Source organism: Protopterus annectens, chromosome 11.part0, assembly GCF_019279795.1.
Source record: "Protopterus annectens isolate FY-2018-M chromosome 11.part0, PAN1.0, whole genome shotgun sequence".
Taxonomy (NCBI): domain Eukaryota; kingdom Metazoa; phylum Chordata; order Ceratodontiformes; family Protopteridae; genus Protopterus; species Protopterus annectens.
The window spans coordinates 1,466,652,450-1,466,664,908 of NC_056745.1; the positions used below are offsets into that span (position 1 = coordinate 1,466,652,450).

The window sequence follows — 12,459 nt, forward strand, 5'->3', positions numbered from 1 at the left end:
ATTCCTAGGTTTTGGGAACATGCCAGACTGCTTTCTTTCTTCATGTGTAGCTACTTCGAGACTCCACTTCAAAAGCTACTCCTTATTAGGCGTCACAGAGAGTTTCCTCCCTTTGCTAGGCCTATCTGATCAGAATTAAACAAACATTTTGTATTTCTCTTCTACGGCATTCTTTCTACTAAAAAGGTGCACCCAGCCAGTGTACACACAGTAGACAGCACCACAAAAAGCAGAGTGCTCCCAAAGTGCAGCAGTCACTATGGTACAATTGTGTCTTCGTATTAAAAGACCATTAACACATTTCAACCCCACAACTCATGCTGGCACTCATTTCCAAGTTACATACAGTGGATATAAAACGTTTACATGCCCCTGTTAAAAATAGCAGGTTTTTGTGATATAAAAAAATGAGACCACAACAAATCATTTCAAAACTTTTCCCACCTTTAATATGACCTATAAACTGTATAATTCAATTGAAAAGCAAACAAATCTGTTAGGGGAAAAATATAAAAACATACAATATGCTGGTTGCATAAGCCTGCGCACCCTTAAACTAATACTTTGCTGTGTGCGCACACCTTTAAACTAATACTTTGTTGAAGCACCTTTTGATTTAATTGCAGCATTCAGTCTTCTTGGGTACACACATGCCATCAATTAAACAGACTCTGATTAACCCCAAATAAAGTTCAGCTGTCCTAGTAGGATTTTCATTTACTCAGTTGCCTGCTATAGCAAAAGCCATGGTTCGCAAAGAGCTTGCAAAGCATCAAAGGGATCTCATTGTTGAAAGGTATCAGTCAGGAGAAGGGTACAAAAATTTCTACAGCATTGGATATACCATGGAACACAGTGAAGACAGTCATCAAAAAAGTGGAGAAAATATGGGACAACAGTGACGTTGTAAAGAAATGGACATCCCTCCAAAATTGATGAAAAGACAAGACGGAAACTGGTCAGGCAGGCTGCCAAGAGACCTAGAGCAACACTGAAGGAGCTGCAGGAATTTCTGGCAAGTACTGGTTGTGTACTACATGTGACAACCATCTTCTGTATTCTCCATATGTCTGGGACTATGGGGTAGGGTTGCAAGATGGAAGCCTTTTCTTGCACAGAAAAACATCCAGGCCCGGCTAAAATTTGCAAAACAATACATCAAGTCTCCCAAAAGCATGTGGGAAAATGTGTTGTGGTCTGATGAGAGCAAGGTTGAACCTTTTGGCCACAATTCCAAAAGGTACGTTTGGCGCAAAAACAACACTTTGCATCACCAAAAGAACACCAACCCCACGGTGAAGCATTGTGGTGGCAGTATCATGCTTTGGGGTTGCTTTTCTTCAGCTAGAACTGGGGCTTTAGTCAAGGTGGAGGGAATTATAAACAGTTTCAAATACCAGTCACTTCTGGCCCAAAACCTTCAGGCATCTGCTAGAAAGCTGACATGACAATGACCCCAAGTATACATCCAAATCAAAAAAAGAATGGCTTCACCAGAAGAAAATTAAAGTTTTGGAATGGCCCAGCCAGAGCCCAGACCTAAATCCAATCGAAAATCAGTGGGGTGACCTGAAGAGGGCTGTGCACAAGAGATGCCCTCGCAATCTAACAGATTTGGAGTGCTTCTGCAAGGAAGAGTGGGCAAATATTGCCAAGTCAAGATGTGCCGTGCTGATAGACTCTCCTACCCAAGAAGACAATGTTGTAATTAAATCAAAATGTGCTTCAACAAAGTATTAGTTTAAGGATGTGCACGCTTATGCAACCAGCGTATTGTGCATTTTTTATTTTCCTCTAACAGATTTGTTTGTTTTTCAACTGAATTGTACAGGTTATAGGTCACATTAAAGGTGGGAAAAATTCTGAAATGAGTTACTGTGGTCTCATTTTTTATATCACAAAAACCTGGCATTTTAACAGAAGTGTGTAAACTTTTTATATCCATTGTACAAATTTTAAAATGTGTGCACGTGTACACTTTGTTTTGAATATTTCCCCCTGCGGTACAGGAAGTGACTGAAAAGGTTCTGTAAAAGACCAGCTCACTTGGTTAACTAACTAAACATTAAGACAGTACTTCAGTTACAGAAATAATCTCAATGCCAAATTGTGACTCATACAGACTCTCTCCCCCTTCAATAAATGTTTTGAAGAGTTTTACACTAACAGCTGCATCTGTACTTCACAACTAACCAAAACCATAATGCTGGACACTCAAAATGCACTTTCTGTTTTTGTGCAAGACTAGTTAAACCTGAAGTAATACTAGTTGCTGAAGAACATTTTGCTAAGGCTTACTAACACACAATAAACTCCATTTAAACCAGCACTTCTAAAACAGAGTAGTTATTCACAATATTACATTTTCTTTTTACTTATCAAGCAATTCTTTTTTCACATTCCTTTACACTGGCTAGCTCTACCACAGACATTTATTTTATGTTTTATCTGAAATGGCTAGCACACACAGTCCATTTTTAATGAAGTCCTAGGGAGAAAAGTTACAGGAAATGTTAATGTAAAGTGCACAAACAGAATAAATGAATTATACACCGCAGTGCAAAATTAATGTAATGTAGTGTTATAAGCATTTCAGAAAGAAAAAACTCAGTAAGTGTATTCAGCTAGTTAAAAAGGAGTAGATACAAGAATGCACAGTGAGTGGGCAAGGAAGCACAACAATAAAACATGATATGAGAATGCACAAAAAGCAAACACAATATGTTGAAAGAAAACAAAAACATCTCAGACACCTACACTAAGACATTTATCAAGAAAAAGGGGTTAAAAACAAAGTAACAGGATGGCAAACACAATTAAAGGGTGCAGTGGAGCCATCTCTCCAGAACAAGGGACATTATTGCTCAAACAAAAGTCGTGAAAGGAGGATGCTACCACTGAATTTTTATGGAGAATAAACAGGTGAAGTTTTCTTCAACAGCTAGGTGACATATAATCCATGATTCAGGACATGCATCTCAGTAATGGAACTGCTCTGTATCTATCACTCGGATGGGATGGGGTACGCTATAAATGAAAAGAAACTGAACCAAGAATGGGAGACCGCCTGCTGTCGCCAGACACTTGGTTGACACTTCTTGGAAAAGGAGATCCCCCACGAGAGAGTTATGTGGACGGCTGTCAGTCAGAATAGGAGATCGAATGGATCAGAAGGCTACAAGGGGAAGCCTATTGGAAGCATCACAGGAATAATGCAATTCTCTAATATGGTAGAGAAGTGCGCACACTGGCAGAAATACAGAAGCAGCCTAATGCAGAATGTAAATGTACATTAATAACGTTTCCATAGAAATTAAACATTCTACTAATACAAGTTAATGCCTTTTTACAGACAAACCTCCACTATAGTTTTTGCTTAATTACAGAGTGCTACCATGAAAATGAAATGCCAAACATACTCACCGCCTGAATGTTACTCAGCAATAAAATTTAAAAGTTCTACTTTAGCAACTATAAGTGTAGATATTGTATGGAAAGCAAATGCACCAACTCCTTTCACTGGAGATATGGGAAATAAGGAAGTGAATGAGGGATAGTGCATGGCAGTGTCACAAAGCAATTGTTTCACATCTAGTACTTCTGAAAAAAAAAGCACCAACTTTGAATTAGCATGTTGCCAGTTTTGCATTTTTATCACAGCATAACAATACAAATAGAATGGGATCATCTGGCCTGTCAGACTGCTGCAACTAGCCTAGGGAAGCTGCCCTTCCCTTCTTCTAATTCTTGTTCCAGCCATCTCAACATTCCAGACATTTTAGCCTTTATCAACCATTCTGGCAACTCTTTCCATTTATCCCCCACCTTCCGTGAAATACATGCTAATTTATCTGGTGAGCTAGGTTGCCAGTCTGGTACTGACACTACTGTGTCTTGCCTTTTCTTTACAACCAGATGCCATTACAAATCTTTTATGTCTTTAAGAATCTACATAAAATCCTACCATTTCCTCTCTCTTTCAGTCAGAGAAGATTAAGCTCCTTAAGCTTCTTCTCATACATTTCTTCTGTCCCGCACAGCGTACGATTCGACTTCTGCTACCAGCACAGTGACTTTTTAATCCCTGCAAGACTTCTTTAAGTGCCATTGGCATTACTGCTATGGTCATACAAGGGCCCAAGAGGTTTCTGTTCAAAGATGTTACATCACTGGATACCCAACCAAACTGTTTAGTGTCCTTGCTGCCGCACTCTTGTACCAAACCCAACAGTTTATGCTCTTTACAATCACCCCTAAATCCTCCTCCTGCACCACTGAACACCCCCTGCCTGCACACTGCACTCCTGAGCAGTCATTCCCCTGATCCCTCCCCACATACTGCACTCTTGGGCAGTCATACCCCTGATCCCCTCCCCGGCATGATGCACTCATGGGCAGTCATTCCACAGATTCCCTCCCCGGCATGCTACACTCTTGGGCAGTCATTCCCCAGACCCCCTCCCTGGCATGCTGCACTCTTGGGCAGTCATTCCCCAGACCCCCTCCCTGGCATGATGCACTCTTGGGCAGTCATTCCCCAGACCCCCTCCCCGGCATGCTGCACTCTTGGGCAGTCATTTCCCAGACCCCCTCCCCAGCATGCTGCACTCTTGGGCAGTCATTCCCCAAAAACCACCTCCCTCAGCATGCTGCATTCTTGGGAAGTCATTCCTCAGATGCATCACCATGCATGTCACATCTCACACCATGCTTTAGCAGCCTCAGGTCCTTTGGCAGACCTGCAGCTATAAAAGAAGCTGCTCTCTACCTTGGTGTTACATGCCCTGTGTGAGGTCAAAGCTGAAAATACTAAACAGGGTTTGGCTTAGGATAAGCCTTAAGGGACATTAACTCTGAAACTACCAAACTTTGAGAGCAACAATGGCTGGCATGGGAAGGCAAAGCTCCTTTGGTGAGGGGGCTGCTGTGTATACCTTCTTCATCCATTATCACGTGTGAATTTGTACGATCTGTTTCTGATGTTTTCTTAGCATCTTCCAGCAGACAGTGCTCTAAAATCCAATTTAGACCAATGGCCAAGACAATTTTATCTTGCCATGCACTTATTAACATTTTTGGTAGGAAAGAAGGCTTACAAGAAAAGCTGTCAGCTTTCACTAACGGCCAGCACATGCTTCATAGTTATTAATATGTTTACAAGGCTCAGAAGAAAGCCGACAGCCAAACTGATAACTCCTCTTAAAATACAACCTATACCAGAAAACCATTCAAGCAAAACAATGCATTTTAGTAAATAAATGAGATGAACCTTACCTTGTAAGGACACTGAGCAAAATAGAAAATGAAGCTGCCGACCAATGCTGTTAATTCCTATTATCTTCAAGTTACAATATGAAACAAATCAACTAATCAACTAAAACACATTTTACTAAACAAACAATACTCACCTCATGAGGATGCTGAGCAACAGCCAAGCCCACTAATCCAGTTGTCTGCAAGAAAAACATATCCTATTAATAAAATAAGTAACAGGTTTTAAACACACTGCCTACATTTTAAGAGTTTCACTTTACAAAAAGCTGACTCGTATCATCGGCCTTGTGGAATGGCAAGTTAATTATTCACTGTTCACTACAAAACAGTAAAACAAGATCGCTCTACTATGAAAGTTAAACTAATGTTCACCATCACATTCTGAACTTAGCATGGTTGTTTTATGTCTCAAACTTCGGAAAACAAGGTTCAATCCTGACCTCCAGTCACTATCTGTGTAGAGAAATCTATAAACTCTCCCAGTGTCTGTCTGGGGTTTGATTTAATTATTTGACTTAATTAAATAGATTTGATAACTGAACTTGTCCAGACACCCTTTTCAGCCATGGCCTAGGCCAAGAAAACAACAACAAAAAAACAGTAACAAAAAAGTATAATTTGAATTTGTGATAAAGAGCTTTTAACCAACTTTACTGCATATCTTTAAGATGTACACTCCACTAAGTTATACAGTAAATGGAAGCATCATGCTTATTTACAAAATATACACAGAAAAGTACATTTTCCCCAAATCTGAGTAAGTAGAGATTATGTCAACTACTGTGTGTAATAAAGACTAGTCTTAGCAGGATCAGCCGTCATTCATGGTTGCTGGTGCACAGATGAAGCAGTATGTGTTACTTAACAAGGATTTGTAAAACAACTACATGTACTCCCCTCGAGCACATTATCTTGCAGTTTATTTGAGGCAGAAATTGTCGATCTGTCTGATATTATCAGGGATATTACTCCAAGCTCTTTCAGGAATAGCGATGCTCTCGCTGTGGTGGAAAGCTTCTTGTATTTACTTAGTGTAATGCAGTGACGTTCAGGTCAAAGACTCCCAATATTCTACTTTCTGTTGTGTGTGTAATCAAAATGTATTCTAAAGGCACAGCACTGCAATGAAGGAAGTCACATTCACACCCATTAATGCACAAACGGCAACTGCTCTTCTGACATATGCAATTAAAGCTGTGCCAAGTACTTAGCTAAAAGCTATCATTGTGTGCGCACGCGTTAAACACAGAATGGCTAAATTCACTCAGATATTTACAATTAGCTGTAACTGGCAGTGGTACAGGGATTGGTGATATTAAAAAGTCCACTGATTTAAGTTTTGAGATTCCAAAAACATCACCTATGTTCCGAAATATTTATAACTGGCCTAGTTATCCAACTAGCATAATTATCCCACTCCACAGGTGCATGAAGTCCTTCTGTAAGCCCTTGGTGATGGCATTTGCATGTGAGCCTACAAATGTAATGACATTATCATCTACATAAAAAAAGCAGTTACACTGTGGAAGACCCCTTAACAGATCAGTCAAAATAATGGGAACAAAAGAGGGTCTGGAACAGACCCTTCTTGATGTTTTGGTCCTTTTACTCTGAATGTTCTGACATTAAAGTCTTTTTAAACCAAATGTTAAATTCTTTGCAAAAAACACAGCCTGAAAGCTACAGCACAAGTATGTGGTTTAAAGTTTCTGCATATATACACACACATATTTCTTTTTTTTTTTACTATTTATAATTTTTTTATAAAATCCTTATTATTCTTCACTATCTAGTACCCACTCCCTTCCACAATCATACTCTAATATTTTGCAACACATCTGTCAAAATCCATATCCCATTACAAAAAATTTCATTCAATCATTCATTGCAAATAATACATCTAACATAAAATAAATTCTACCCTTCTCACATATTCTCTTATTCTTATAATACCCATACACAATTATTATTTTAATAACTGTATTAAGTCATTAATATTCTCATACAACTCTTTCCAGAGTTTCAACCCTCTTTTACATTTAAAAATGGACTTTGTTTATACTGTGGGTGAAGAAACACACTCTTTCAACTTTTTTTATATGGCATACTCCCCATTTACTGGTAACTTTATTACCAGTCTCCATAGGAAATCCTAACACTATTATCTTGGTTCACCACTTGTTCCTTACTTTAAATGGCATTAATCGCTGCTAGTAATGTTCCCAATGATTTACATAATATTATTTCAAAACCTTATATCACATCCTTCTATCTTTCTCTATATAATTACATTTTCCATGATAGCATTTATTCTTGATAGTATATAAATGAAGATTAAAAATTATCTTTTTCTCATCTCCCAGAAATTTCTGAACTTCTTTTTAAACATTGTCACCATTTTTCATGCTCTTCCTTTACCCACTAATAATCCACAAGTTTCACAAAGCAAAATAAAACAACTGGAGATTTAGTAAGACCAGTCCCCATTCATCTTCACTCATATGCAACACACCTCTTTCACCGTGTTAAATGTTCAACCCCATATGAAAGAAATTACTATTTGCACAATTTCTCTCATGTTTTCTGGGATCATAATCATATTTGACTTACCCCCCATTAATACCAAATTCATCAGATAAAAATAACATTCCCAAAATTGTATTCCTAGCGCATACACTTCATTCATTGAAAAATACACTCCCAACAATTATTTACACATCACCTGAACTCTTACTTTTATCTCTATTCAAGGTTATTTCCATTTCCTTTAAACATCCAGACAACCAACACTTCCCTCATCCACATTTTGTTCTTAGCAATGTCAACTATATCATTTGTGTTTGTCAACACTACTGGAATCATATCTAGCATCTTTCAATTTATAAGCTACTTCACTCACTATCATGTTCATTACTGATGCGAATATCCCACTCATGGACATCCTTGTCTTATGCCACACTTCATGTACGTTTCTTTACTCAGCCACCCATTCACCAACACTCTCACTCTATTATTCTAATGTGCTAACATACACACTTCCCCAATTCTATTACCTATTCACTACTTCTGCATAACATCCCACAAAGCAGTGTTCTACTGTATCAAATGCCTTGTTAATACCACCTACCATAAGTTTCACGTCCTTCTTTTTACTTATATTAAACAATTCTTGACATCCCTTCCCTTTTATATCACATATATATTTTCTTCCATAATAATCCTAAGCCTTCCTTCCATTCCCCTTTGTATTATTCTAGTAAAATTTTATAATCCATTGTCAATGTGATGTCGCCCCAATTTTTCATTTGTCTCATCTTTCTTCCATATCCGCTGTAATATCCCATTAGCAAACTCTTCATAAACAAACCCTTCCTTCAACTATTAATTCAGAACATTTACAAAATACACTCTCTGCCAATCCATTACCTTCTGGTGAATTCCGTCTCAAGCTCAGGTGGTAATAAGACATGGAATCAACATTTACTTTACTAATTAAATCAACCAACGCACTAACAATTTCTGTTTCAAATAATTTTTTCCCAGAACAGGTTAAGGAATAATTTATTTTTTTACTCTGCATTCACTCAGTTTTCTTACTTCTATTTTAATCATTTTCCACGTGCTGTACCACAATACTCAATTTGCCAATGTTCTTTTTACCACTCCTTTTACATCCATTTCCCTTATTATATGAATATCCTCCTTTACCATTTTACCTAAATATGCAGATCCTCCATCCTTCTGCCTTGCAATTAATATCTCTGCCAAAACAGTAACGCCTCCATTTTTTTAGATTTTAATATATTTTTTCCATGTCAATAGTTTTTTTCTAAAATGCTCCAATACATTTCTATGCATTTTCCCATTCTTTGCTTTATCTTAAAATTTTCCCTACATCATCCTGCCGTGGCAAAAAAAAAAAAAGTCATATATATATATATATATATATATATATATATTACACATATATACTTGTTAAATTCAATCCACCATTAGGACCAGGTTTTCATAGAAATTTTTCATGGTTATATGATCCTTCCATAAGTGCAAAACTTCCCACTCTCCAATTTCATCCCATAATTTCTCATTTATTCTTTTTATTCCCTTTCCTACTTTTAATATATTTCCCTGGGTTTGAGAACGAAAAAGTCCAAATGGATCAGTGCTCTACCCAGGTAATAACTTCAAAATAAAATAGAACACCTTTTTCCCATCACCTCCATCCATATTACTAAATGGTCTGAAAAACCCACCCTAACAGTATTGCTATCCATTACCCCCAAGCCCTTCGACAAAATGAATTCAATTTCAGATCCAAATGCCCCCCATACGTCCACTGACTTTTGCCATATTTTATCACTTCTGCATTTTTCTATACATATCTCCCCACCCCCACCACTCAAGTCCACTGCAGTTATAATTTTCATGTTCGCCACCGCAGTTTAATACTTGAAGAAACAGCTTCTATTTCCCTGCTAGTTATACATGGTTATAATACTATAATTCCATAAATATTTTTATCTGCCTCACACCCTCAACAGTTATTAGACCATTTTTAACACTGGGAAGGATGTGACAGACAGAGTGGACACTGGGAGAAGGACAAGTAGACATGCTTGAGTTAGTGAGATCAAGTGAAAGTACTTAAAGGACAAGTATTAGCTGAATTGTACAATAAATGAACAGGTACCACTGCAAGAAAATACCTGGCTGGCAGAAAACATTTGGATTAAAACTCTTATTTAACCCAAAACTAAAGCTGTTGCTATTTTCAAATGTCTCCCTACCCAGCTTGCTTAGCGCTCAAGGCTAACATTTTTCTCAAACCACGGATCCCATTAACTGCTCCTTTCCAGGCTACCTCCAACACAACCCTACTACTGAGTGGGTCCCCTGTCAGTTTGAGGATTTGACCCAAAGTTAAACACATTAGTAGTGCCAGAAAGGCGATTCATCCTGTGAAGAAACACAAAACACTGCACTGAGAGAGTGTGAGTGTTTGCATGTAGAGCCCATAAGAATCCCCTGCACGAGAAAGTGGTGTGTGCAATGACATCCTGCCACTCCTCCTTAAGTAGGGTGCTTGTAAGATTTCTGGCCTCCCCACAGGTCACAGAGACAGCAGTTTCCCCAAATCATCTTACATATCTCCCTGGTCAACACAATCAGCAATGCTGCTCCTGAACTCAGGACACTGATGGAGTGACAGACCCTCTGCCTCCGAGCTGTCAGACCACTTGAGGGTGTTACGACTGAAGCAGGTTCTGGTAATACAGCTGCGATATTAGACAACACCAGAACATAATCTATTCGACCAGAGAGTCAGCATGTGCTCTCAGTACACCACCTTCAAGGATCTTATACTCACGATGCATCGATACCAGTTTTAGATAACGTTCCAAATATGAAAATCCTTGATTTTGTTCTTTACTGTTAAACAATAAACAGTTTCATGGCTGTACGCTACAAACCAACAATGAACTGCAACCAAGCAGAAATAATCTGCTAAGCATGATACTGAGGAAAGCTACATATTGTAAGGAACTGAATTGGAGTTGAACTGTCTCAATGTGCAAAAGAAAAACTAATCTTTACTACGAAAAAAAATGATCAACTAAATGGATACAACATTTTGAAGTGACATGATTGATAAGTTTATTTGGAGGCCTACACCTGGGACAATACAACTGTTCCATTTAATAGACTGAGAAATGTTGTTAAACATTCCCAAGGTTATAAAAATGTAAGCACAGCTAACCTTGTTAAAACAAATTACTGAATAAATACATCCCCTATAAACATTTCACCAATCAAGGTGATCTATTTCAAATACAAAACAGAACTCTGAGCAGTACAAGCAGCTGTGGGAACTCCGACAGGGGGTACCTGCTGTGGGAACTCAGACAGTAGGTACTAGCAGGTCATGATCACGAATTTGGGTAAGGAACAGCAAAGAAGAACAATACAAGATAATGATTACAGGGACCATAAAAAGGCCTACAAATATACACCTTTAAGTAGACAAATTTAGTTTGTGACACCCTGTATGAGTACTTACTGCCCACCTCCCAAACCAGAGCAGAGCTGTACATACCAACCTCTGGTGTAAATTTATGCCCACCCATCCACTCACCAGAAATAGCCTTAAAGGCTGACAAATTAGTACTTGGCTTGACTTATAGTGGTAACTTATAAGCTAGAAATACATTGAGTTAGGAATCTATCCCCTCTAGTAAACCATGTTTACTTGCCGGTGTAAATTCAGGTCCTTTGTACAAATGTTTGAGGAGCCACTGTTTCTCTGAAAAAATGAAACGTCGAAAAGAATTTGCTCTTTCATGGCTCAAAAAGCAAGACAAAAGTCACCATGCAGCAGTCCGTAAGCTCAAGCACACAGGGGCTCATGCCTCCCCAACAAATGAAACTGTGTGCCTCAGTCCCTAGAAAAGTAGCAATTTTAAAATCAGCTTTTCTTCTTATTCATAGTGTGACAAGTCATTTCTTATCCACAAAACAGCAACAGCTAGGAAATCACTGACTGCAAGTCCCACCCTCTCCAGCTCTGCACTTTTTATTGGCTTGAATGTATAGAGCCAATGAGAGTGCGGTCATGGAAGAAGCAATGCGGAGGTAGCCATGTCTGAACTATAATGGTTGGCTGATGAAATCTCATGTTCAGTCCCCTTCATTCCCTTAAATTACTGTGGCCGATATTTGGTTGACCTGTCACCTATATATGATCCTTACTGTTTTACTCTCATGTACACACTTTGGCCTTTTTAGAACTGGGACAGTAGGGGCAGGCAGTGCTCAGCACATCTCATTTTCCCCCCTTTTGGAAAAACAAATGCTTCTTAGCTTTTAATGTTTGAAATCTTGCAGATTTTTTCCGCTTTCTTACTTTCCATAACTTTAAAATTAAATAAGTGAGTTGAGCTGTACTCCATCTGCAGCACCACAGACAAGACATCCTCCAGAATCCTGTCCACTGTCTAAAGTAAAGAAGCAACTCATGCAATTGCCTCGCTTGCTGTGGTTGTTCATTTGTCAGAATCAAATCCAGAAAGGCGAACTGAAAATCATGTCACTTTCTTTAAAGTCGAAGTCGGTCAACAAAACCAGCAAGCAAGCAAAGCAATTTATAACAAGAGAAATGAGGCACACTCATACACTGCCTAAGCAGTA

At 38.5% G+C, this 12,459-nt stretch overlaps 1 protein-coding gene across 3 annotated transcripts in view; it reads right to left on the bottom strand.

Annotated features, from left to right (window-relative positions):
• The window catches only part of NDUFA5 (NADH:ubiquinone oxidoreductase subunit A5), a 245,421-nt gene that overhangs the window by 157,686 nt on the left and 75,276 nt on the right, over positions 1-12,459 (bottom strand). For all 3 annotated transcript variants that reach the window (XM_044088766.1, XM_044088768.1, XM_044088767.1), the window contains exon 2: positions 5,409-5,453. In XM_044088766.1, the coding sequence (XP_043944701.1) occupies positions 5,409-5,453 (45 nt within the window). The remainder of the gene's footprint in view (positions 1-5,408; positions 5,454-12,459) is intronic.